The sequence below is a fragment of the Synchiropus splendidus genome, chromosome 8 (assembly GCF_027744825.2).
Source record: "Synchiropus splendidus isolate RoL2022-P1 chromosome 8, RoL_Sspl_1.0, whole genome shotgun sequence".
Classification (NCBI taxonomy): Eukaryota; Metazoa; Chordata; class Actinopteri; order Syngnathiformes; family Callionymidae; genus Synchiropus; species Synchiropus splendidus.
In genome coordinates this window covers 8,935,308-8,963,280 of record NC_071341.1, presented here as the reverse complement: position 1 = coordinate 8,963,280, position 27,973 = coordinate 8,935,308, and the positions used below count along the sequence as shown (strand labels likewise).

Here is a 27,973-nt window from a genome sequence, read left to right as displayed (position 1 = left end):
AAAATCCAGGTGCAAAGGTAGCATTTGCGTCTGTATTTTGCATATTTACAATCCAGAATCCACCCAGTTGTGACGCAGAAATGGAGCTGAGGTCAAACTGGAGATAAATCTGGACCTCTGGGGAGAGAGAAGTTTGATAGTGGGGAGTGCTTCCTTCCTCTTCTTCCAGCAAGAGTCACTGTAAACGCTCAGGCACAGGCTCACTCAAAACCGAAATCAAACACAAGTCTGCACATGAAGACACCAAAGTGAAAGTCTGCATTGTCAAGCCACTGTTTGTGAAGAGGACCGACATGTTGCTCCTTTCTCTGCTCGTCTGTCTTTGGTTTAATGTGGCTGGTAAGTCGTGTTTTTTCTAGATACAGTTACGTATTGGAGGTGTCTGTGATTAATATTTAGCGAATATTGCCACTGTAGAGGGTGGTGCCTTTGGAGAAAATGAAAATATGCGATGTGTAATGGAATGTATCCAGGAAGCATCTCTAACATATTTTGCTTTAGGACAGTCCTTATCATCTCCAATATCTTGGAGGACGCTCGCAGGCACGAAAACATTTACTTCCAGTGTGACCTCCACTTCCTGACTGGTGTCTGCTGGGGCTGACCTAAAGATCTGTCAAAGTCTGACCCACAGCTTCATGTTTTCCAGGTTCCCACGCTGAGAACTGCACACAGGCAGTTCTGGCCAGGCGTGCGGAAATAAGCTCAACACCAGGCAGCACTCTGCTTCTGACCTGCGTGGTCCAGCACTGTGGAGGTAACTGGGGCGGAAGTTGGGTGAGGAGGAACTCTTCGTCCCAGGAGTTAGAAGCGGTCAGCGAGACTGAGAGTCGCAAGATATCTTTCCTGTCGATATCACGGAACAAAACCCAGCTCCAGTTGAGTCTGGAAAGCCTCGACAAGTCGGATGAAGGGTCATATGGATGCAGGATCAAATGGAGTTCTGGTGGAAGCGACCAGGGGCATCTTGTACATGTGACCATCATCGGGGGTATGTATGAGGACCATCCAAATGTTTGTGTCGCGTTGTTGTTGGTAGCAGGTAAGAGTCAGTAACTGTCAGTAACTCTGGTATCGGTTCCAGGAACAACAGGAGACAGGAAACATCATCTACTTGCTTCCAAAGAAGCATTACTTTCATTGTGTGGGATGAACCCACCTACAAAGTTTTCTTGTCTTGTCCTCCATTTGACATTCTAAATAAAAGGTTGGAAATTTCCATTGCTGTACATTGCAGCTGAGAAAAAAAACAAACAATATAAATAACTGAATTTTGTAGGTTTAATTTTGCTGAGTTTTCTGTGATGTCACTTGAAGAAACAACGCCTTCAATAACATGTTTGTGTTATGGGGTGGTGGGCAAAACTCTGAGGTGGGCATAAATCATAATATATATGTACAAGATACTTTTACAAAAAAACACAACTCTTTAGTTTGGGAAAAGAAATTCACTGTTAATAAACAAATGACTTGCTTATATACGATCACTAATCCATAATTATGATGCAGTTCACTGTGAACTTTTGGTGACCTTTGCTGAGAGAATTGTAGTCAGGACTTTACTTTCTATTGATTCAGATTCAGATGCAGATTCAGAAAGCTTTATTTCCAATGTCAGTGTGGCTCCCACCAAATAGCAAAATGCTTCAGTACATTGTGCAATAATGAACAAAATAAATAAATAATAATAATGATAATAAATAATTACAAGATAATATACTGCAATTACACGCATGTCTTATTTATGGTAAAATATGTGTCCAGCTGTAATGGAATAAAGAAGAAAATATTGTCTTTAAAAAAAATCCAAATTTTGAATGAATATGTTGGGTGCTCATTCTATGCGCCTATCTTTGGTAAAAACACAACATATAGGATTTATTTAGGCACATTTGTAACATTATTTTATAAAAATGAAGTGGACGGGCTCGGAGTGTGAACCTGCATTCACCAACCAGTCGACGTGTTGTCTGTAACTTTTCAGAGGAGCAACTGCCAAGAAACCCCTGGCACAGAGTCTTGGTGTGTTCCAGTGCTTTTCTATGTCTTCCCATCATCCTGCTGTTGGCCTGGTGTCTCAGGCCCAGAACTTCCCCCGTGAAACAGGAAGGTAACCTCATCGCAAATGTTCAGACTCAGTTTGATGATCACTTGATCTGCAAGTAACTCTCTTCATGTTGTGTTTCCGGTTCCCAGCTCTGCTGCAGGAGAATGAAGTAGGTGACTCTCAGGAATCTTTGTTTTAAAGAAACAATTTGACGTTAATCTCTATGACGCTTCTTCACTTTGCAGTTGGTGTATGCAAACATTTCCCCGGACGCACTCAGCAGCCATCGCTCAGCTTCCAGAGAGACACAGCAGCTCACCATCTACTCCACAGTCCAGTTTGTTCCGGTGCCCGATGAAAGAGAACGACTCAACTCTTTGTCACAGAAACAAACAGGATAAACAAAGTGACATGAGGAAATGCTAAAAAATGTACTTAAATATGTCTGTGTTTTGTTTTTGTTTTTTAGCATGTAGCTTCTCAGTGGTTTGTTTCCAAAGTACTGCAGGTTGTTCTCCAACACAAATAATAATGGAGCAAAAAATATGATTACCAAAAAAGTAAGACTGGGGTGAACATAAAATAAATATTGAACGAATTCATGTTTATCTCAAGCTCCCCTTACATGACCTTACATGAGAGGTTGCATGACATTTGTAAACGTATTATATAATCGGGCTTCATCATTGATACATTGCATACGTGGCAGAAAAACTATAACCACTGAAACCAATATATAGTGTCGACAACTACTTGAGTAAAATGTTTTAACAGAATCATTCACAGATCATTTTCCAGGTTTTCAGCTGCATACTTTGTGAAGTTTATTTTTTATTCTTTCATAGATTTTGACCTCCTTTATTAAATAATAAATATATTTTTGCTGCATTATTATTAACATTTGTGATATTGTCCATTTTGCCGTCCATCTTTAAATAACTGTATTAGTGTTTCTACGTGGATTCTGTAATATCAAAAAAGAAAACACACACAATGACACAAAATACAACATTTTATTTTTTTTTAGAATAACTTCTCGATGGCACATTACATAACCAAATATACATAGACATCTTTTTTAAATTAATATATTTCTCAGTCATTAGCGTACTCTGCAGTTACATTTTTACATGACATCAATGCAAAAACAAGTGGAAATAAATTAATTAAAATAAACAAAAGGGCATCTTCTGCGGGCAAAGACCTGCTTCACATGTCAAAACACAGCTTGTGTTGCACACTCACAGAGAGCCAGCATCTTAAAACAGTCTAACATGGCAGACATATCGGCGTCCATCGTATCGGTATGAGGATGCAGATACCAAAACTCTATCGCCCTCTAGTTCTAGCAGCTCAAAGTGAATGTTTTGGTACTTGACGACAAAACCTCTGCCCTGTTGTGCTTGTAAGCAATTTTAAAACCACTATGCTTTAAATAAAAGACCAAAAAAAAACCAAGCTCCAAATAGACATTCAGAGTCTTTTTGCACAAATAATAGACCAGATTCAAGTTATCAGCTCCCGAAAGAGGAGATTTAAAACTCCCGAACTTCATCAAACCCCGGTGAGAGAGCGAGCTGTAGCGGGAGGTGTGCTGCGGGTCTATATTTTCACAGATGGTGTGTGTGCTGGAGCCAGGTTCCACAGGATGATCGTCCTCGAGAACTCGGTGTCGATTGTAAGGCGCAGCTTTGGCTGAATGGATGTGTTTCATGATCGTACAGAGAAGCAGGTGCACGCAGCGGTGTGCAGCCGTGCTGCTCGCATGTTAGGAGCTGCGTTGAAAATGAAACATCTTTCTCTTAGAAGGGCAAATTTGGATATCACAGACACTGAATATTTGCAGCGTTTCAGAAGCAGATTTGACACTGATGTACACCTGTACACTTTCGCAGCCACTCGTAACACGCTAGCTACCCAGCGACGGCTAGCTGTGCGCATGAGCCTGCCTGGTGGTCCATGATAAACAAGGAGAAGAACTGACGTCCCTCAGGGAAGTGCTGCAACAGGTATTACGTCTTCATGAGCAGGGATCCGTTTCAGCTCCACAGCAGCCCGGGTGGTCGAGAGCAAGTCGTCCCTCCGAAGTTACTCCGACTGAGCAGGAGAGTGGACACAGAGTGAATGTGATTTGACATCAAACACACAAACCGTTATGTACACTCATTTTAAATCACAGAATCTGAGCCGATTTGAATCCTTCAGTCCTTCACACGTCACAGTTGAACTTGTCGCGATACTAATGTTAACTCTTGTAAATCTACCTCCTGTTTTGTCTCGTGCTTCCTCAGCACACGAGGGATTTTGGAAATCGTACCATGGTGTGAGTGTTCCGTGTTTGGTCTGTGACGCCACACACCCTCGAGCTAACAGCTAGCATGTCGGTTAGCACGGAGCTAACTTGTAAGAGGAGATTGATTTGTTTTTAATAATGTCGCACACGTCACATCTGCGCTACGACAGTGGTTTTTTTTTTAAGTGAAGTGTCCTCAGCGTCTCCTAATAACCAGAACTGAACTAGGGAGCTACACTGCACACATTGTTTTAGATTATTATTCAAATAAGAATTTTTGATTTCTTATTTTTCAGATATTTTATATGGCATATATATGTCTACAGTGATGATTTTAAATTTTTCTCAAGGACCTACAAAGACCTCAGTTTTAAAGAACTGGAGCTCTCTGTCAACTGTTTTATGCTCCATGCTTCGCAGGGTGAACACATGTTCCTGGATTTTGTGTCATTATTTTAATATACTTGTTTAATAATGTATGGTGTCTGAGTATCACAGCGAGATGATTTAAGCAACTTTAGGTTGAACAGAAATTCACAATAGGTCCAAACAAAGGTAATCATGACTAGTTTACAGATAAAAAAAAAGAAGAATAGATTAGTCTTTTATAAAAAAGCGGCCCTACATTTTACCAGCATTCATTTTCTTCTTCATTATTCCCTTTAGCTGGGTCGTAGGGTGGGGATTGTGGGGAAGGTGGCCAGTGTCTTGCAGGGTGCTCCCAAATAAACTCACACCGACAGACAACCTCCGTCAAACACAACTCAGACAGGACCCTGGTTCATGCCGTTCAAGCTACAAGATCCAAAGGTCTGAGTCACATTTGCATTCGAAATAGCATTCGATATTACTGTGACCAGGTTGGAATACGAGTAATAATTTCCCGGTCAGTGTCCGATGTTAGTGTGTCTTTAAGAGAAGTGAAATTCACAGTGATGTCAGCGCTGTCAAGTACTGAATGAAAAAGTGGTGGGATGGCACAGTTTCATTTGTAGTCAAAAACAGTTTCATTCAAGAAGCTCTGAATGCATCAGTGATGTGTTTGACTTGCTGGAACCGGCCCAGAACCAGGCCACAAATTTGCTGACATTTCTGGGATTGTCAGGCAGAATCAGACGTGCGTGGCATCAGCCATTTTTGTAGTCCTTGTGGTTGTGCCTATTTAAAAAAAAAAAGTGTTTGACTTAAAATCTTAACTAGGTAAATACAAACATATAAAACTTGTATTATGTGAATATGAATTTTACCTAATATTACTGTTAATATTTTAGGAAAAGTTGTATTTGAGAAATGTGTATTTTACATGCCAACAAGGCGAAGAAGAGAGAAGTACAGTCATATAATGCGACAAAATGTACATTACAAAAAGAATACTTTCACAGAAAGATTTAAATGAAGCAGAACAACACATAAAAGGAGGATCTAATTTGTCTTCACTGTATCAATCTTCCACTGTGTTTGACCTGGGTGAACCAGTGTATGACTGTATTTTTGTGCAACTTTCATGACAGCTTGACTATCGTGACAGAACCTTCTAACTTACAGTTGTGGATGAGTTGCTCATCTTGTCGAATCTGAACTTCAAGTTGGATCTGGGCGACGTCTTGTTTTTACCATCTGTGCATAGGCAAGTGTAAACGTCAGGAGAGGTTTGGGCAGTTGACGGACTGCGGCAGGCTGCTGGCTCACCTGTTGGGCTGCGACACATGATGACCGGCGTGCCTGACACCGAACCGTCCACACTGAGAGACGGGCTGAAGGCAGAGGAGGAGGAGGTGATCGAGGGGTGGCCGCCCTGCAGGGGTCAAACACACAGCTTAGAAGCCAAGACGAGGAGGTGGAGTTCACATCGTGGTGGACGTACTGTCTCCAGCTCCTCCAGAGCTTCTGTCTCCCCGGTGGTGCTGCTGAAGCTGCTGGTGCTGGATGAAGACCTGGAGATGTTGGGTCTGCCACCACCGCAGTCCTTCAGTTTGATAAACGGCCTGAAATAGTGGAAGAAGTTAGAAGAATCTATTCAACTTGCCGCATACTTCATGTGAAGCTCTCACCTCTCTTTGCTGGGGCAGATCTCAGGAGAGCTGGGGTTTGATAACGTCTCCGATCTCACGTCCTGAGACGACGGGCAGATATCTAAAGACTTCTGGTCCCTGCCCGATGGAGAATCATCAAAACACTTTTAGCGGAAACTTTATTAGCTTCAGTTGTGTCTCAGGATAACCATCACTGAGGTTGTCATAATATTTTAGTGGCTTGTATAAAAGAAAATGATAATGAAACACTGACCGAGAGTGTTTGTCTGACGGGGACTCCGTGCTGGAGTGGAGACGAGGGAAAAGGGCAGAGCGCCGTTTCACTGGACTCTTCAGCGGAGACTTGGCTGACAACACAGGTGGCTGAGCAAATACAAATAATTGAAGTTTGTGATCCACTACAAATAAGGAGACACTGACTCACAGTGAAGGTGGACTTGGTGCACTCGCTGGTGCTCTGTGGCAGTCCTCCCCCGCTCAAACTGGCCGGGACGCCACCTACACCCGGGCTTCTGTGGCGCTGCGAGCCCACCATAGTCTCCATGGAATGGCTTCTGACGCGCATGGCTCTCTGGAGGACGGAGACATGAGGCGGTGAGTGGTGATGGACAGCAGGGAATAGTTGAGTCATGGATTTAACGAGAATGACCAGCAGAGGTCGCGCAAACACAAAAAAGAAGCGAGCAGCTTCAAGAGTTGAGGCGGTTACTTTGCTCCAGTGAAATCTGGAGCTGACAAGAGTCAAATGAATCATTCTGGTGAGGAGAGGACAGTTTTGAGGCTCGTTGTGTTTGGACTGTGACTCACCACTTTACTAATGAAAAACAGCAATAGAGGGGAAAAAATCATCTTGACCTTTGGTACAATTTTGCCAGGTATGTTCATGCCATATAATGAAAAAAAAAAACGCAATTTTTAATTCCACATGTCAACAACACGACATGCACGGACCAATTTCTGTCTTAACAATACAAAAAAAAGACACATACTTTGAAGATTTTATTCATTATTGTTCTGTGTTTACAAAAGTGTGGAGAGGTAATAGACAGCCAGTGCCACAGCAGCTACGAGTATAGCGCCCCCTGGGAATGAATCCAGAAAACACAATGTCCACAATGCCTGTGGAGAGCAAAAATTAAAGGATCACGCTCATGCACATAGAGGGTGAACAGACACACACAGAGTAATAAACAGAGATCAAACATAAAACAATACTCACACAGGGACCTTTGAAACACAGACTGACACGAATATGAATAGATCAAAGCAAAACAAAACCCACAAACAAACAACCTGAAGAATGAAGTCTGGATACTTCATTCTTGACCTGATTTCGATTGTTTTTTTGTTCATTTATTATACTTGTTTGGATGCACAAAAAAAGTTTCACAAGTATTCACAGAGGTGAGCTGAAACTCTCTACTACTACTCTAGGTCTAGTCATGTTGCTGGGCTGTGTGTGTCTGGACTGCCACTAGTGATGGGTAGATGAGGTATCATGAAACAGTATTGCAGGGTTGATGACACACAGTCCTGATTTTCAGAGGCCACCAGATGGTTCAGAAATGATGCGACGGTTCATTGAATTAATAGCGAGATACAGCGCCATCTGGTGGCCGCTGAAAATCAGGAGACTGTTTCATGAAAGCTCTGCTGCCACTTCTGATGACTTTGGGTGGGAATTATCAGTTTTCAGTGCTAAATGAGATTAACATTTGAAGACATGAAGCATATGTGAATGAATCTGGGCTGGGAAATAGCCGGGCTGCTCATTGTTGATGACATCACACCACATTGACATCAACAAGGATTTACTCCATGCTCCAGCAGTAACAGTGTTGTCATGTTGCCATGTTCCCGGACTCACCCACCGTGTTATACAAGGTGTACACAGCGTTTTTTCACCCTGTCAAATGGAGATCAGCAGACTCACAAAAAGATGCAGACGCATATATCAACCATAGAAGTTCAGACACACAAAGCAAAACCATAGACAGACCAACACAAGCCTTCGACACACTTCCATGGACACACAGGACGAATCATGTGTGTGTGAACCCAGCACTTCCCACTGTGTATTGATGAATGTAATGGATGCCAAGTGTCGCAGGTTCACCTTGAAGGACTCAAGCAGACCACCGTGTCCCCCGTTCTCCAGCTTGTCCTCGTCCCCTGCCTGGCCCAGACCCAGAGTGGCCTGGCTCTGTCTGTGCAGCTCATCATGGAGGTTGTCCAGCAGAGCGGCTCGTGTCCTCCCCTGCATTAGAATTACACTTCATCATGAGTAATGGAGAGAAGTGCGAGGTGAGGGATGGTGTGAGTGAGAGAGCTGATGTGTGAGTGTCTGTCACCTCCAGCTTGGAAAATTTCTCAGATTTGTAGCAGGCATTTTCAGCATTCATCAGTTTTGTCAGCAGGAAGTCACGGAACTCAGGACCCTGGACAGCAAGGTGTTCAGACAGTTCGTCTGCAGCTCAAGACCATGCATGAATGAACTTCTATCAACTTACCTTCTTAAAGACGGCGGGGTTCGGTAGAGCCGGTCCGAATGGAGGAACGTCTTCTCTGGCAGTAACAGACACCTGTTGATGTTAAATTGTTATTTCTCAAAGGGCTGTCATTCGTTCAGCAGTGACCAAATTTCATGCTGAGATGAGAGAGCTAATGTGTGACAAACCCCAGGATCATTTTTGTGTCTCACTGAGAGGTGCACCTTTCCACATGGAATGCTTTGAGATGTGCTGGGTACCTTCACCATGCAGTTTGAATACATTGACGGAGCATCGTCCAGAGTCACACCTTGTAAGTTGTGTCGGCTGTGCACGGGTTCTCAACCTGCACCAGAACGTAGGCGTGCAGGAAGTTGGAGGCGATCATGTCTGGAACAAAAGGCGTGGCATCTTCCTGGAACACTGCTGCGACAATATCATTTCCTATGTGTCTTTTTCTCTGGAGCTGAGAATCAAAGGAAACATTCAAGTTCATGTTTTATGTTACGGTACAAACAACGTTTAAGTTTAAATTCAATATCAAGGAACAATGAAACCACCGACTTCCTTCATTCACTCACAAACAGAAGCATGAAACAGAAACAATACTATAGTTGCTGACTCAAACTAACCACAACAACTAACAGAAATGCTGGCAAAAGCAGACAATAAAATATATGAAAAAATACATTTGAAAAAGGATAATTAACTTTTATTTTTCAAAGCCCCTTCCTGGATGGTTCTGGCTCTCTCCCTCTCCTGCTGCTTGACAGGCAGGTGCGACTCACTGGCTGCCAGCATTCTCACTTATTACTGGGGTTCCCTTTTCCAAGAGGCGCGAGAACAACGACTGACTGACTGACTGAACTCACTGGTATGGCAACATCTTCTGTATCTTCAGTTCACCAGCTACAGTAGTTGAATGAACTGAAAAGCCTAAAGAGTAGTCATGGGCTGGTTAGGCTTCATGAAACAGTGTCCTCATTTTCAGAGCCCACTACATGGCACCCTTTGCTCTAAATGTTTGGAATTGAACAACCATTTCAGAGAACCCATACATCATTTTTAAACCAAGAGTGCCATCTGCTGGGCTCTGAAAATGACGACACTGTTTCATCAAGCCTCATTGGCCCATAACTATTAAAAACGATGTGAGTTTCTGTATTATGGATTTTTCAGATTTGAAGAACCAACTCAACTTTTTTCCCTTTTTTTTCGCTTCTTGCTTCTCACTACCTTTGGGTCAACCTGTTCCAAATCCATTACATCATTTTGTTTCTTTTGACTCATCACCACCAGCTCCTGAAATGATGGGCTTTTTGGCGAACTCAAATGGGCTCAGTCTATGTTTGTATTGTGAAAATCAAACCTTCCACGGTTTACAAGGCCATTGAGTGGAATAAAAAAAGAAGAATCTGGGTTTCGAATCCCCTACCTGCTGGACATCTCCCTCGGTGAAGGGAAGCTTGGTTGACACATGGAACATAATCTCCCTCTGTCTGAAGACGGTGTAGACAGATTCCAACCCAGTCTGCCCGTGAGATACATCCAGCCCACCGCGGAACCTGTAACCACATGATGCAGCCCTGTCATGCTCGCTGTGTGGCACAAGGCTTGCAATAACATATTTTCCTCCAAAATGAAGGTCTCATCGACAGCAGCAGCGAAAGACCTGAGTGAAACATTGCAGAAAATGCCAGCGTGACAAAAAAATATGCAACACACAGAGCTCCGATTACCTCCCTAGATGCACTTTCTCTTTGAGGATCAGTTTCACTAAGCACTTTGTCCTGATTGCCAAGACAGCAAGACAAAATGCTCTGTGGTTTTAGGCGTCTCTGCTTTATCGCAGCGCGCACGCAGGCCAATGCTCCTTTGAACCTGCCTCTTCATTTCATTTAATTGCTTTCCTTCTTTACAGCCTCTCCTCTCTCACCCTTTAAAATCATGAAGTTCAATAGTTTCCCCCAGAACACTCAGAAACTCTTGGAAGGCCGGCGTCTCCTCATTGTTCCCAAACAACTCCTCCTCTGATGTCTGAAAAGAAGACAAAAGAGGGGTGAGAAAAGACCCGGGTAACAAGTCAGGAGGACTATAGAATGGTCACCTGGCCAAACTTTTGGTAGATGACTCCAAACTTGAAGGTGTTGTTGACCTCGTGTTCATCATAGGCGACTATCAACTGGGAGCCCTGCACATAAAAAAGACGACTTACTTCTCCTCTTAGACAAGATGATCCCCTCCTCCTCAGAACGTCTCCAGGGCAGGGTTATTGGGGCGTTCTTATGTAAGGAGTGTGTAATAAATAACAGCTCTTGACGGGGGTTGTGATCCTGACGGGGCCTCTTTGCAGACTGAGACACAGATGGTTTGTTTCCTTTCCTGAGGCAGGAGCCGAGAATATTCTCCACCACTTGCCTCCGAAACCCAGGACGAAACCTCTTCTCAGTTCATAAATTTTACGATCGTGAATCATCGATGACAAATGGGATGCGGCAGATGTTGGTGTGAGGTTTCAAATCTGAAGCAGAGGTCACCTGATAAAGAACACTGAGAAGCTATCGTCTGCTTCATTGTCGGAATATCAGGGGTCAAAGTTCAAGAACCAGTTCAGGTCACAGACCCAACAAAATTCCCTTTTCGTTCTTTATCAAGGGTCTCAAAGGCTCATTTTAGCATATTCGCATTTAGTTTCAAAGAACACAAACTATACTCCCGACACTGGGTGTAGTTCCCTTTGTGGGGGCAATGATGTCATTGACTGTTTTGACGACAGTTTCAAGACGCAATGTTAGCATTTACTGGATGCACTTCGCTCTCCATCAACTGTCTCCCAGCCTGAGAGATAGCTGTAATCTTGACGGCAACAGAAATAGAAGCTCCATATGTTAGAGTTTTGGGGCTGGGGGTCCTCTTCTCACTGTGACCTGGTTGTTTTTTTCCAAGTACTAAGCTAATAATAATTCTCTTTCTTGTTGACAAGGCTTGATGTCAACATTCCAGTGATTAAAGGTTTTTATTTTTAAAGTTCAAGAGTTAAATAAAATATGTTATTCAGATCAATTCATGCGCCATTGCTTCTCATTTCATCATATGTAAGCCAGAAGAAGAATAAAATAGTTGACAACTCAGAAAAAAGGACCCAAGAAGCTGCACCAAAACCAGTGCAAGTGTATCGGATGAATGAATATCGTGACATATATCGTATCGTGAGCTGTATATTTTATAGCGTATCATGAGATTAGTGTATATGCTTCAAGCGTTTCTGGCGTCAGGATTGAAGCAGCACGTGTGTGAGATAAACCAATCCATCCATTGGTGAGGAACTGACCCGAGGATACAGGACTGGGTTGAACTTCAATCCGGTGGCATCCTCACAAAGAAGCTGGAGGAAACAAAAGTCACACAAAAGTGAATGTTCCAAAGTCACTAAGAGTGTAAGAGAAGTGCTAATCATCACACTAAATAACACCACAGCGGATCAGTGAGTACAACAGTTCAGTGCTGGTCCAGCGAAAACATGGGCGGGTAAGTCATAAATCCTCGCTCCCATTATGAGCTTTTTCACCTTCATATATAACAACCGACATGCAAAAAGTGTGACGCAGCATAAGGACATTCTATTTATAGGGTTCCTCTCACCTTCGCGATCTGAGGAACGCTGGGCAGCTGAGTGATGCCAGCTAAAGAGATTCTGTCGTGGATGGTTTTGGTCCTCGACCTGGAACGACAGGACACCAGCATCCTCAGTTAACCTCCTCAAAAAGGGAGTGAGAAGGGCATTCACAACAATGGATTAATGCGGATTAATGCGAGACAGATTACTAATCCATTACATTTAACATTAAGAGGAAGCGAAGAGGGGATGTCTGCTTCCTGCTGTATTATCTCATCAGCAGCCGAATGAGTCATGAGGACAACCCCACTTCACTGGTTGTCGGGGTCATTCACACGAAGGCTACTAAATCAGCAGCAAGTCAAGAGACACTAACAAAAATGTCACTTAAAGCAGAGTCATTTTGTTGTGTTTTTAAACATGACAGTGTCAAAACCATCCTTTACAGCTCCTTTTTGTGCCGTTGAATACTGTACAACTTTTGGCATTGGGATCTGTAAGGTTGTATTGTATTCCCAAATTTGTTTTGGGATTATCAATTATTTTTGTGGATTTTGACGGCTATGTCACCGCTATCTATCCGTGTGTTGGTTCACTCAATAAGTAAAAAATGGATGGACATATTTTTGGTGTTCTAAAGTCTTTCAAGTCCAAGTGGCAGCCCGAGTTCAAAAGAACTACTTCGAGTGTTGAGTGAGTGAGTTCCGGTACGCTACTGCCACTTGCGGTGCAGTTTCTTTCAAATCTCAAACACCAAAAAAGACATTTAAATATAAAACAGAGGAGAACTTTTCTGGTGCATCAGTGTGCCTGGCAAACTGATCCACAATATCACAGTTAAGGATTTACTGTAAACACTGACTTTGATTGAGCTGTACTTTGAAGTTGTCAGGTCAAGCTGGACATGGAGCCAGGCAGACTGGGGAGGCTTTTTATTCAGCTATTATTATTTTAAATTTAATCTAGAAGTTGAATGAGTCAGCTTTTATAGAATCCTTAGAGAACCAACTCCATACTGGAAGAACCCTGGCAAGCTACAAGTCGTAAATCTTTTTATTTTTTATTGAATTATTATTATCAATTATTTGTATTTTTATTTTTTTGTACAGACATCATCTAGATTCATTTCTTTACAGGAGATAATGGGAAAAAGCTAGCCCAGATGTGTGTGTTTGTGTGTGTATGACCGTCTGCACTCTGGAGACATTACACAAGAGACAAAGTGAGTTTTGCTGAAGGCTGATGTTCATGGACTGATGCATCTACGTTGTGTTGTGAAAACTACATCATGAAAAAACTCACGAGTGGATGTCCATTTCATTTTTAAAACCTGGAATCTTGAACTTATTCCTCACAAGTCTCTTGAAATTAATATGTTTTTAGGGGCAGGAGTCGATAAAAAAAAGAAAAAAATCATTGAAATTGATAATGAAAGTCCCAGATCTTTTTTCAAATGTATTGAAGTACAAACTTACAGCCCATAATGCAAGAGTGGCCCTTGTGATCACAGAAGTGTGACTTGCTGTTGCGGCTCAGACTTTGTACTGGTATCAATGACAAAACGGTGATTAACATTCTCCTAGCAACAGCTAATGCTGCAGTCTCCTCTGTAGCAAGATGGGAACAGCTGACCTTCTTTATGATGGACGGAAACCGCTACTGAATTCAGGTATCAAGGGAAAGGTGTCAACAAGACCTCTGCAGATGATTCAATGGTGAAACAGGACAGTACATGACACTTCGTGATGAAGAAGAGACACAGGTAGAGACAAATGGTGAGCACATTTCTTAGCTGGACTTGTTGTTGAATGGTTGCCAGATAGTTGAGAGAGCATTCATCCCCATGGACAACAGGAAACTTTTTTTCATGCAATGACATTTTTTTCTATTGTACCTCAGCATGATGCGCAAGAACTCTTGACCCTCGGCTTCTTCGTGCTTCAAGGACATGATGAGGTTCCCGATGCTGCTGCACGTACAGTAGTAGTTCATGTGTTCCTGTGGAAACACAACAGCTTATTTAGCTCCTGACTGACTCCTGTCCAGCCCACCTTTTTATTGCAGGTCTTAATCTTAAAATAAGATAAGTAATTTGATGGAATATCACTGAAACACCTGGAGTTTGTTATAAGCAAATGCTGCTCAATGTTAGCGGTCCCATGATGTTAATGAAAAGAAAGATTTTTCTTTGGCAACTGTACGGTCCTGAGTCCATATTTATGAGCTACTTCCTGTCTATCAATGTGAGTCATAAGGACTTCCTCATAAGAATGAGTCGACTAGTGAGTGACTAGATTTGGTCGAAGGACTCTGTGCACCAGACACAACAAACACAACACATTACTACAAAGTGTTGGCAGCTTTGCAAGTCATATTGAAAGTACTCACCTTGCCGAGAAAGTGTTTACGATAGGCCCTTGCTGTACTGTTGCACTCCAGTCTGTAGCTGTGCCCCCCACCAGGACTCATGCCCTCCCCTCCATCTTCCTCCTCACAGAAACTAGACTCCGAAGACGATGGCGTCCCTGCAGGAGCATCTACGTCCTCGATCCAGTACCCTCCAAATTGTGGCAAGATGACTTGCGGATATGGCCCCCCCTTCTCTAAGACCTATAACAACAAATGAAAGAGCTTCAGCAAGAAGAGAGTTCTGCAGAGTCATCGGGTGTAATCTCCTAAAAATATTGTCATGACACATCCATTAAAGCTGGGGGTGATATATGAGAAATGTTTTCGAGTAAAAGGACAGACTCACATCTTCGATGCGTGGATAGGGGATATAGTCGTCCTGCAACACAAACAGCACCATTGTCAAAAAAACAAAAAAACAACCCAAATTCAACACTGACTTTCACCGCAAGGACACAGCCGGGGGCGACACCACATGCAGATGAAGACAACACATCACATCTCCAAAAGACTATGAGGCAACCACCTGAAATGCACAGTCATCAGCAAACATCGCTGCGCTGCCGTTTGATGATGTCAGAGCTCTCTTTGATTCACCGGTCCCTGGGTAACTCAGCCTTTGCAATCGTTTTGGCACTGATCTATTCGGCCCCTGGTGTTTAACCTCTAAACACTTCTGAGCAGAACACAGAGCGACAGCCACGTCTAATCAGCAGTCGCCTGAACATCGGTAAACCGCAGCAGATCAATCCCCTCCTGGAGTTCTTTCAACTTGCAGTCAATCTGACTTTTGTTGTTTTAAAAAATGCATGCGCAGCAGCGTGAAGCGTCACTCATCACAAGCACAAAAACAACACACAATCGTGACACGGAAATCATGCAAAGAAGCCGGAGCCATCTGAACACAACTGAAGACATCCGAGTGTCTGATGTTGGACCACACCTTCCATTTTTTGGTCTCTTCAGCTTTGGGGACCTTGTGATTGTCCATACGCAGCACAAGACAAGAGAGCACAGGTGAGAAAGCCGTTCTTTGACAATAACTCTACACTATGATCAGGGTCAGAGTTTTCACATCTCAAACTTAACACTTTTATGGGACATGAACTTGAAATTCTTCTTTAAAATGGAATTAAGAAGTAAAACTAATCATGCAAAAACAAAGTACGTATGCAATATCTTCATCACTGTGACGGAATCTACTGAAGTGTAGGATGAAGACAATGCAGAAGTGCTAAAGAAGCTTTAACAGAATCAGTTCCAGTGAGCAGACCAGGAAACACCTCATCTTGATTTAATAATTTCTGAATAATGCCACCACATTTTATGGAAAGTATGCATAAAACGCATTAAATGGGTCGCATTAAATGACTTGGGAAACCTCAGGTTACGACGTGCACCAGGACTTATATGGATATATATTTAATTACATTTTCTTTGCCAAAGCTTGATCAATTATATGTATAAATGTGACATTGTACTTTGATAAAGATGTACAACTCTGTTCTGTGTTTTATTGTTTTATTTTATTATTGAGCGGAACACAGTCTTTCAGGGATTTAGATTCATTCCTGGTGGTGGGAAGAGGCACCAAAATAGGGGTAACACAATCATATTAAACCTAGAAGCAATCACTGATCGAGTGAAACTGTTGTCTGAAGAAGTGCTGAAGTGGAGGCACAGATGTCACCAGACGTGAGCCTGTCCAACTTTCACATAAAGGCCATCAACCTCGAGTACCAGCTATCACAGAGAGTATTAGCAGATGATAAGAGGTGCAGCCGCTGCTCGGCCGTGCTGAGTGTCTCTGTAGGTTTGGGCCAGAGAAGCAGTAACCGCAATGGTACATTGTCAACAACGCGAGCTTGATGGCAAGGGTGCCATTTTCACCATGAAAGGAGAGGAAACAGTCTGGCAAGAGTCCGGTGTGAACGTGTGGGAAACGAGAAAAGCATGACTGCATCACCCAGATATAAAGACTGAAAACAACACTTCTCAATGCTGAGTAATAGGTGGCAGAGCTGGAGACAGCAGGTCGATGTGGATGACGGATGAGGTGTGCAGTGCACTGGTGGGAGTTGTTGACTGACTGTCATGCACCCATTTCATTTTCTAAATGTATTTCGTAATGCGTTATAATAATAAAATGGCACTGTTTTCAGAGTTTAAAATGTTTTAAAAAATTTTAGTGGCTTTCTTTGGAAAACAATTGGATTTGATTTTGATGATTAACAATTTAAAAGACGCATCCATTTCCTGTTTCCTCTGATAGTAAATCGGCACTGAAAAATGAACATACTGTGGTCAGTTGGCAAAACATTACTACACTACTACATGGCTTGTAAAGAGGGACTATAGCATGCTTAGAGGCCATGAAGTACATAATAAACACACACTGAAAGATTGAACCAAGACATTTTAAAGAAGCATTAAAGCATAGATGAAGGATATCATCCGACACTTTTCATTCTGCATTTATTAGAGGTGTGAAATCTCAATCTGCCAATATCTTCTCGGCATTATTGAAGTTCAGGGGAGAGCTGTGGAATTGTCTTCTGATAAACACAACCTTTGACTTGAAAAATATGAAACTTATAAATAAATTCACAGCCATCACAAATTCACGTTTGGGTATTCGCACGAATTGCATGGAACATTTGGGGTTCTGGGCGCATCAGAAAATAACCATGTAAAGACTGTCATTCTTGTTGCTTCTCTGCCTCTCACCCCTGACAATATTGCCCACCTGTTCCACCCTGCCTGCACTCTCCCCTTCAGGTCCATTACTCTGCATGGTCAATCTCAAATACTTGACTTTTGAGATAGATTTGCGAGAGAGACACAACTGCTACAAATGCAGTAGTTAGACTTTATGTACATGCATCAAATGGATATAATAATTTTGCAAATCAAATGAGTATACCTCGGGGGGAAAAAACATGAATTAAAGACATAATTTAAACATGCCAATAATGACTTGTTTTTCTTTCTAAATTTAGTAACTAACAGTATTAATTCTTTGCTGTAAGGTGTGTTTTGTAAGGTAATGAAACATAGAACACAAACAGTGATAATAATCATGACTTTGAGCTCTGAACCTTTTAAAATAGCCACATTTTGGTGCAATAAATGCCTCCTGAAAAATCTTCTTCAGTCAGATTTGCCTTCAACATGACCCCTACAGAAATCTCATTGAAATCCAAAGAGCATTTTTCGACAAAAATCTAAACCTTTCAAAGATATTTCTTTCCTCTCTATTGCGTCTACCTCTCCAATGTGCCTCCTTTTAAAATCCATCTTCCTCAAGCTAGTCGAAGTCTGCACTCTATAGAGGGCACAACTGGGTCACCAGAAGAAAGGGGACAAAAATTCAATGAATTCCCTGAAGAGAAAGGAAGAAAAAACAGCTCCACCGCTGCTTCCCGCTCGAGAGCCGCGGCCTGAAAGCAACCGTCTGACCTTCACTGATTAAATCATCAATGTCTGATTCACCCTCTGTCACATGTTGCTGTTGATTGTTGTCTGAGGCAGATGAGATATAATGGGGAGTCATTCATAATTGTAGGAGAAAATCTTTTACCTGCATTCTCTCGAGCATATCGAAGAATTCCGCAGACTGAAAAAAACACAAAACAAAAACAGAATAGATTAGAAAATGTAAAAAAAAAAAGTTGAAAATTGAAGCATTGCTTGTTGTCAGACTTTAGAAAACCACTTCCATTGTGTTTTAACACTCAAAATAAACCCAGATCCCACCATACAGGGACATGTGTCCCTGTTCACACCGGAGTCACATGACTCTCTTCCAGTGGTGCTGTGAGGGCACGTCCCCGGCACACTCTCACGGCCACATGCACACGCTCAGATAAGAAACCACATCCTCGAAGCGGACGTGCACACGACTCGTGTGCTGATTCATCCTTGAGTATGCTCACACGTTCATGTTCCTGGGGGCTCCGCCTTGTCACAGAAACAGACTGTGAAGGCGATAATGGGGGGCAGTCTCGTGTCTTGCTGCTCGCACTTCAGCACAAATGCAACAATCATCTGCTGCTATCGCTGCACTCGTGGAAGTCACACTTACTGAAATATCACCTGCTCTCACACCTTTGGTGATCATACCAGTGGAAAAGCTTTCTGTATACTTCACAATGTATATGTGAAACTTTGAAGCATATAGAAAGGCAAATCCATACGTATGGTTTTAATTCATCATAACTTGTTATAGTTTCTTCTTGTATTATGTTTTAAAATTACAGATTAAAACTGTACATTCTTTGTCTGATTTTATCGCGTTGTGTTTTGTACTGTAAAAAATATTTATTAATGGTGGTCAGCGTGACAATGTGGACATTTATTTTTACAAACCTTTTTAAAAAACTATTAAATAATATACATTCAAAAATATTAGCAGTTATGTTAATAATAATGAATCACATACATTTTTTTCCTCCTATTTATCATCATTATTATTTAATTTTAATATTCTGCCATTTTTTTTCTTAAAAAGTAGTATCTTAACATGTCATTCTTATCATCATGAAAATGTCTAAGGTTTAATCTTGCTTCTGCTTTGCTACATCAGAATTGAAATGTGTGATTACAGAGGGTCAGCTGGAAATGAGAAATAAATTGATCACAAATAAACTGAAATTTTAACTGTGCATACAGCAGACGAAGCGAGACCCCCTATCTTGCGTTGTTGAAATGAAACATGTCTGTTTCTTCCACTTATTTGCTTGTTCATAACCTGTTCAGCATCGACAGTATGATGCCGCAGGAGTGCTCTATAAAACACCTTAAATGCAGCTATGGCGCTTGTTGTTCATTCAACATTGATTTACAGTTGCTAAGGAGCATTGCTAGCTTGGGAACTATAGCGACCTCAGTGGAGACCAGCGGCCTATCAAGTATGAGCTTTAAACAGCATGTTGATCATTACTGCTATAAAACAAGAACAAGCAGAACATGGATAAGACATTCTTACCCATGAATGTCGGCCAAGTTGCTTTACAGCAGTGTGAGGCACCGAATGAGCAATAAAACAGAGGAATGCTATGGCACTGTAAAATCCAAAACTTCCCCTAAATTGGGTAAAATTCAGTCAATCTTTCTCTGTCACTCCCCCTGTGAGGAAGAAGACCTGTACGCTCACACGCTGCAAAGCTTATCAAGCAGTTAATATTAACCAGCGGATGCTGTTAAAACAGGGTGGACCTTCAGTCAACTGCAGACAGGCTGACCAAAAAAGCTCTTCATTGCTGCTAGATAGCAGCTTAAAAAAACGCCAGCTGATGACCTCAGATCAAACCTCACACAGAGCAACCATATACAAGAGGTTGAAAATGCTTCCCTTAAGTATAGAGTTCCCCATATTGACAAGATAAGAGTAAGATCCACGTGCATTTCTTCCCCTTTCATTTCTTTTCTTTCATTTATTCAATGTTTTGAACACTTTATTCTTTCTTGCGTTTTTGCCATAGCAACCGTAGAAAGCAGCATGAACAGACCAGCTCCACGTATTTATTACATGAAGTGATGTTAGACATGTATCTGTGCTCCAGTCACCCTCAAGGGCATCAGCTTGTTGACAAAGGACAACAACCTGACTAACTCATACACCATGCCTTGTCCCTCAGCATCCGAACTGGACCGGAAGAGCCATGGATGCGACCCCCACTACATGCTCACTGTCTTTTGTTTTGTTTTGAGAAACACATGGTGCTCAGTCGCGTCCTCTCATCCACGTTTGTCTGGTGCAACTTGCATCAGACAGTCACTGTCACACAGACAGACCAAGAAGTGATATTATAAATAAATAAATATGATACATATTTTAAAAAAAGGTGTTTCATTTGTATTACAATTACAGACATATACTTTCCTATGAAATACTGAATGGTAATTAAAACGCATTTCACAAAAACAACAAAACGCAACTTGCAGTTCCTTTCTTGATGCTTCTCCAACATTACAGGCGCTTGTGCAGAAATAACTTGGGCCAGAGGTAGCATTGTCTAGGCTTGACTTGATGGTATATTTACAGTACCTACTCCTCTCTCAGCCCACTTAACATCTATTCTGAAGACGGGTGCATTAGGGCATGGGAGAGACAAAGAATCTCTTTTGTTAAATAGACACGAGCTGCATCACCAAGTGAATCATTCCACTGTTATTAATAGACTTGACATAAAAACTATCGACCCGAAAATATTGGCACTCTAAGTGTTTGCATTCTTACCTTAGTGACACAAGCATGCTAGCCCTCTCGGTGATATTTTCGTGTTGCTTAAATAAGTGTTACATAACTCGCTCACTCCTCTTCACTTCAACCTAAACTGGAAAGTCAAGTCTGGTCATTACAAAAGACGAGTCACGACAGAGCAGCTCCAACCAAAACACGTCACAGCAGCAAGTATTGAGCAGCGATGTGGTTTCAGCGAGATTGTCTCTGACATTTCATTTCGTCATTCGGTCACCGAAATTTTTGGAAGCCAACTTCTATACCTTGAATTATACACAATTACATAATGATAAAAATATACATAGACATTATTATTAAAATTATCTAAATAATCCTGAACAATAATGGTTTTAGTTGCTTTCACATACTACCTTAATGTCACTTTGTCTTCCTTTCTCACTGAAGTATATGATATGACATATTTGATTTTACTTCATTTAAATTTAATTGAAAACATAGGCATGACTGGAAATGCTTATCTGTCTATCTGTAACTCCATCTCATGATTTTCTCTAACAGCAGCATATTGTTACTCGCACTGTATACTATACATATAGACTGGATTTTTGGCATATTTTTGTTTCTGTTATGGCTAAAAAAGCAGCATGTTAAATTGTGCAATGTATAAAAACTATGATCATATTTCATAGAAAAACATGACACATGTTTACATGTTGTGATAAAAGATTAAACAAACACCAATTCCTTTAAGTGTTTCAGTAAATATTATCACATATGTGTCACATATTCTTACAAAATAACACATAGAACAGTAATGTGAGGTAAAAAAACAGGCAACCAGGTGTTCAAGAGCTTTGTATTTGGGGAGCCTTCCTTTAGACCCAGGGTCATCAAACAGACAAAGAAATTTTCCGGGGCCAAATGCAAACTGTTCTTGACCGGTTAGGGCAGTGCATTATACAAATCAGGATATACAAGGCGCATCACTATGCAGCAGTCAAACTGTAGAGCAATACATAGAAGTCTCACAATATTATGTGAATATAAGAAACAGTTTAATGTTGGAAATGCAGTGAAGCTAAACCCTCTGTTACATTTCCCAGGCCAACAGGGGAATGAATTTGTGTTAACAAGTTGTACATATTAAACATGGGCCAGCAATATGCTTTGTATTTTTGCTGCATTATACAGTGCTATATGCTTAATTGATTTTATTATTATTATTTTTTTAATTTATTTATTTTTGGCAATTTTTTTTAGCTATTTTACAGTATTGATAATTCCTTATTTCATAAAATAAAACGTGTTTGCAAATTAATCCAGTACTTAATCTCACAGCATGTGATTTTACACTTCACTTTCAAATAAATCCAATGTGATCAAGCGCTATGGGCTGACGTCACTGCTCCCCTTTTGTCATACCGATCTCACTGTAACACTCAAAAACATGATCACAAGAAGGGAAGTGATGCCAGCTGGTCATCTGTGTAGGTTACATGATACCACTGACATTCAATCATCAAACAACACATCCAATTATTCAGCCTGTTGGGTGCTCTTTGCTTCAACCCTTCAACTCAAGCAGTGCAGATTAAGACATAAATTAAATGGTGACGGATTAACAGCAAATCAGCCTCAGATATCTCCAGGGACGGCTTCATCACAACCCCTGCAAGCAAGTCAGACTCAATATTCAATGGTGTTCACAGCCCAAAACTGAATTAATAAATGAATACAATCTGAAATTTAAATATAGATTAAAAGCACATTTGTACGTGACAATAAACTGCAGTGCGATCGTGGGACAGAACACATTGTGTCTGGCTATAGGTGTAGTTCTGTTGCCACTTACTCAAGTGTTACTCAACCAGGATTAAGTTGAGTGGTCACAATGGCAAAACGAAAATCATTAACAGGGTGAAGCAGCAATAGAATCAGTCACCGAGTGGAAACACATTTGTGACCTTCAGTGGACGAGAACGGCTGGTAGCTACGACACAACCGGATTGAGAGCATTGGCATGAGAACCAAAGAGGCACAAGGATTCCCTCCAACTGCATTCACATCTATCCCAAAACAGGGACCCCCCCACTCGAACCCATACATGCCGCTTTAACTTCTCACTCTTTCACCTCTGATTGTTTTTCCCAGACACAGTCCTCTGTTCCAAAATTCACTCTTTAAGACATCTGGCTGTCAAAGGATGGTGGAGGGGTCAAAGGGTGAGGGCTTGGATCGCAAATGCATTCCTATTCAGGTGAATAATTGAAGACAAATACAGTGAAGTTAACAGACATCTTGTTCTCCTAAGTCAATGGAGCTAGCTGCCTGCTAGCACCATCATCGGAGCTCACCTGCAAAATAATTTCTTCTGATTTGCCGTCATGATCGATATATCCTGTTCATCTTTTATTGTGTTGTGGTGAGGACGGGCGTTTGTGACCGCTGGTTGGAACTGTTTGCGCTAATAAGATGACAGTGATGAGGTGAATAGATGATCTGGACCATCGAGCTTGTCACTCAGATTTTTACAGCCACACAAACCCGCAATGAGGAATTGAGGCTGGAACTTTTGGAGTGAAGATGTAAGCGGTGCTGCAGGAACTGAAACACTGAGTCTCTGTTATCTTCACGGGACACGTTGTCAGTGTTGTTCACAGCGACCGACTGCAGCTCATTACGATGAAAGAGTAGCTGAAGATTTTGTGTCAATATTTCCTGTAAACCCAACAGCTGTTGCCGAATGAGCACCACCGTGGGGTCCACAGTTGTTTCTGGGAAGTGATGAAAGACGGTGGGTGAATACGTCGCGTTGTGAGGAAGGCCTTTCCACCACAGAGCTCTCACCCCAACCATCTCTGTCTTTCAGTGGACACGGCCATAGCGCAGTCTCTCCAAACCAGTGTGTAATGAAGGCCCTTGTAGTTGCAAAAACATGTTACTTCATTGACTATTAATGCAAGAGAAATATGTGTTTACAGTTGCAAATACCTATAAGCTATAAAGTACTTTGGTGGAGTAAAAAATGTTGCATCATGCAGCATTCTAACTGACCAGCGTACCCAAACACATTGCATCACATGACATGCAAAAAACAATGCAAAAACAATGTGTGTTGAAAGGTACAGCTGCCAGCTGTAGGTATACTCTATAACAGAGAACGGTAGGTGTTTATTCACAGTAAGCTTAGGGATATTTGGGCACCGTAGGAAACCTATTTTCACTCTGCTGTCGCTCATTTCGCTTGCATTCTTGTGACAATTAAAGGGCTGACTTACCATCTACATCTTACAATGTCTCAGATCAAAATAACCAAATTATGACAGGCAGCATTGCAGTATTTAGACAAGCCAGTCTGTAATTATGGTGCCTGATGAAGGTACTACTTTACACAAGCAGATGGCACCTGTAACTTCATTTGACGCCGCGTCTGTATGAAAGTTTTAGAGTAAAAGCTTTTCAGAAACAGACGGCAGTCGTGGAGACTGGGGCGGTTTTTGTTATGTAGCGGGAGCAAAACAGAGAGCAAGAGAGCGGATTGGCCGTCATTGGATGCAGAAGAGGAACATTCACGCATGCAATGGGTGAGAAAGTGATGCAGCAGTCGGATGTGTAGTTACAGCAGCATGACATCTCCACTAGAGGCCCATTCATGGCCAAAACGCTGTGATGGAGCGAACTTGAATGTGGTCCAGCCATCCACATATCCAAGTGAAACAGATTTTTGGGTAACGTTGGCAATGCTGCTCCTGCTGCTAGAAACACATCTGCTTCTTTTCTGCCTCACTGTTTTCGTTTTCAGTCTTTCACATAATCGAACAGTCAAATGAGTCACCTGTGAGATTACGGCATCTCAGCCCACTGAGGAACAGACTTCCCATTATTCTACCACCCAGTGGACCCTGATTTATCTCACCTGGAACGGGAAAGCTTGTGATGCCAAAACAGTTTCCGCTCCACGATTATTTATGAATTCAACAACAGCTCAATGAGTAAATTAAACCCAATCTACAGTCTAACGCTTTGGAGACGTCTCAGAAGCACGGCAGGCTTTTATTCTCATTTTATTCTCAGGTGGATGACTGGAACCAGTTACTATGACAATGACTCTTGGTTCACCCTGCAGACTAGTGCAGTTTCCATATTGATAATGACACCCACATCAAGCAGCAAGCCATCATCTTTTGACTGGCGTTAGATTTCAGCCCTTCACACTGCCATGTGGTCTCTCACCAAAGCCAGATATTTTCCTCTATCAGCCGTCCACGCCCCCACATCATATTCCTGTAAATATCTTTGAAGAAACACCCACCCTGCGCTCATTCCAATAGAAAAGACTTCATCTGTATGCACAACAGCCACACATTAGCCAGCACATTCATCAACATGTCAGTGTCTGGGAAATTTGATTCATCCAGGTCTGATGGACTTGATAAAAATTCATTCCGTTCTTCGACACCATTGGTTGATCCACCTGAAAGCCATCGCCTCGCAAGCAAGGTGTAATGAACATAACTGAAATCTGATGATGGACTCAGTAATAACTCAAGAGTGAGTCACAGCGGTGAAGACGAGTCCTTTAAACACATCAGTGCGGAATCAAATTCAAGTGACAATGCAAGAACTATCTGCGTATTGTGTTGCAGGAAGTACTGCATTTTAAAAACACCGCTAAGCTCTTCAAGGGCTTTGATATGACTTTTTGCTGACTACAGCAAATACTTGACAGATGGAATCAATGCATTTTTGGACACACTTCAAGGGTGAAATGGATCAAAAAGATAGGGCATTCAATACATTGATCAAAGGGACGTGTGAGGGTGTCGGTGTCCTACCTTCATGCTGGGCGGCGCAGTGCGCGGCGGAGAGGGCGGACATTCTCCAAGAGGAACTGTGGAGATGTTGAGCAGCTCTTGTTTCCTGAAAAGACAATGTCAAGCAAGTTGGTGAGCGTGTACATCCGAAACATTCCAGCCTGTGTTTACTACAGATGGCTAACTGGCCCTTCTATATCAGCAAGGCAGACATAGGAACACCGGCTGAACCTTGTGTTGGAGACTACAAATGAAATCAGGGCTGCCTGTTTAGATATTCCATATCAAAGAACGAGATTTTAAATGCTACAGTTTGGGGAATTAAGAGACGCAACAAACACACCATACTTACTACGACTTTCACACTGTACAGTTTAGCAAGTCATCTGAAACACCACTTTAGTTTCAAAAAAGTACATGAAATTTTGCCCCCAGAATAATGTTCTAGATGATAAAAAAAAATCATCGGATAGAAGTGCCACAGTACACTGAAGCATACCAATAAACATGCAGGGAAGGCAGTCAAGATGGCCCAGTGAGTTCTTTGTGGACCTCCACTTCATACCCAGGAGCAGCAATACACATTATAGATGCCAGATGTTAAAAGGTTTGCTGCCACCAGAGGATTGTTCTGACCCCTGCCTTTTGTTGTTCTGTAGAAAATCCATACAGTAACCACTTGATGCATAGTGATGAGCACCTTTTGTGCTCAATATTGATGACACTTGAAACATATGGTGCACAGTCCCACCTGGCTGGCTGTGACGCTTAAACTTAAAGGGTTATTTATTGCTACAAACATTGGGCGGTATAGAAATTAAAAGCATTTAAATGAGCTGGATATTAATTCAGTACGCTTGAAGGCGCTAGAGTGACTTTTAGTACAGAATGTGCAAAATGATATTTGACTGCAATGAGTGGATATAGTTAGGTAAAAACACTTGACAGTGCGCTCATTTTTACTTGGTTGAAACTGATGGCAATGTTGGCAGTGTTACTCCTGGTGAATGAGCAAATTGGTTTTGTGAGCCTTTGTTTGCCTGAAAGCAAAATGACTTCTGAATCTACACAAAGAAAAACATTGACAAGGAACCGACACTTCAAGCTAGTAGTTCCTTTTGGATTTGGAAACACTGTGTGCTTATATGAGTGCTGCAGTGCAACCTGCAACTTCCTGGCTCAAATATATGTTTATTTGTGGTGTGAAATTGGATTAATAGCACCTTCTATTACTATTAAAAATATTACATCTTATTAATGCCTTTAATAATATTTAAAAAATAGTAGTACCTATAGTCAGAAAAAAGTTAAAGCAGTGCAAAATACAAATGTAGTTTAACTACCTGCAAGTCTTAGTAAATTATAGTTATAGCTATGTCGGTTGACTACATGTAGTGCTGGTTGCACATCATTATCAGGCGCTCCAGTAAACCGTGATGATGCGATCGCAGCTGTTAACTCATTTTGGCCAGTCACAGCAACATTCCCGCAATTGTGAGACACGAAAAGTTGATCTGATTCTGAATCGATTTATGAATATAAAATTTAAATGCATAGTAGACTGAGCTATAAAGTGGAACTCACTCGCGCAGTGGGCCATCACCCAAGCACTATATGTGGAGGACGTAAACAAACATGGCTGACAATATTTCTGTCTACATCCCGACCCTGTGTAACGTCGTTGGTTTACTGTTCTAAATTGCTGCATTAATGAGCCGCTCCACAACTTCAGTCACTCACACACAAACATTCGCCAACTTCACCATTCAGACTCCGCCCATCATAACGTCCGTCAGTCTCCACCCGTGTGAGAAGTTCTGTAACAAAAACAACACTACTGCATGCTGTCACCCTGGACACCACAGATACTTAATGTAATGTATTAAAACTTAATGTTAATGTTATCATAGTTTTTTTTTTTTTGTTAGCTGGTACATTTATTTATTGTATGTGTGTTCTTTGGATTCACTTTTTTTAGGTTTATAAAGGTCCTTATTTCCCGTCATGTTGTTCTACCACCGTAAATGATCATAACTTTCACCTCAATTTTATAAACTGTATGGCAGA

The 27,973-nt window shown here is 41.7% G+C and overlaps 2 protein-coding genes across 6 annotated transcripts in view; one reads left to right on the top strand and one right to left on the bottom strand.

The window, feature by feature from the left end:
* Nucleotides 1–125: 125 nt before the first annotated feature.
* si:dkey-52l18.4 (uncharacterized protein LOC560708 homolog) lies at nt 126–3,480 on the top strand. The gene is made up of 5 exons (XM_053872390.1): nt 126–339; nt 650–991; nt 1,985–2,110; nt 2,197–2,216; nt 2,293–3,480. The coding sequence occupies exons 1-5, from the start codon at nt 294–296 to the stop codon at nt 2,446–2,448; spliced, it is 690 nt and encodes a 229-aa protein (XP_053728365.1). The 5' UTR covers nt 126–293; the 3' UTR covers nt 2,449–3,480.
* The window catches only part of rap1gap2a (RAP1 GTPase activating protein 2a), an 89,714-nt gene continuing 64,791 nt past the window's right edge, over nt 3,051–27,973 (bottom strand). For 3 of the 5 annotated variants that reach the window (XM_053872387.1, XM_053872386.1, XM_053872384.1), the window contains 22 exons: nt 25,928–26,012; nt 18,468–18,503; nt 15,831–15,863; nt 15,234–15,266; nt 14,867–15,088; nt 14,373–14,476; nt 12,505–12,583; nt 12,194–12,247; nt 10,970–11,053; nt 10,799–10,899; nt 10,298–10,427; nt 9,173–9,328; nt 8,884–8,955; nt 8,725–8,811; nt 8,490–8,630; nt 6,798–6,944; nt 6,627–6,736; nt 6,392–6,490; nt 6,205–6,325; nt 6,030–6,135; nt 5,884–5,957; nt 3,051–4,144 (listed from right to left, as the gene is read on the bottom strand). In XM_053872387.1, the coding sequence (XP_053728362.1) occupies nt 4,136–4,144; nt 5,884–5,957; nt 6,030–6,135; nt 6,205–6,325; nt 6,392–6,490; nt 6,627–6,736; nt 6,798–6,944; nt 8,490–8,630; nt 8,725–8,811; nt 8,884–8,955; nt 9,173–9,328; nt 10,298–10,427; nt 10,799–10,899; nt 10,970–11,053; nt 12,194–12,247; nt 12,505–12,583; nt 14,373–14,476; nt 14,867–15,088; nt 15,234–15,266; nt 15,831–15,863; nt 18,468–18,503; nt 25,928–26,012 (2,083 nt within the window). In that variant the 3' untranslated portion in view covers nt 3,051–4,135. The remainder of the gene's footprint in view (nt 4,145–5,883; nt 5,958–6,029; nt 6,136–6,204; nt 6,326–6,391; nt 6,491–6,626; nt 6,737–6,797; nt 6,945–8,489; nt 8,631–8,724; nt 8,812–8,883; nt 8,956–9,172; nt 9,329–10,297; nt 10,428–10,798; nt 10,900–10,969; nt 11,054–12,193; nt 12,248–12,504; nt 12,584–14,372; nt 14,477–14,866; nt 15,089–15,233; nt 15,267–15,830; nt 15,864–18,467; nt 18,504–25,927; nt 26,013–27,973) is intronic. The other 2 variants (XM_053872389.1, XM_053872385.1) reach the window with 1 other exon arrangement.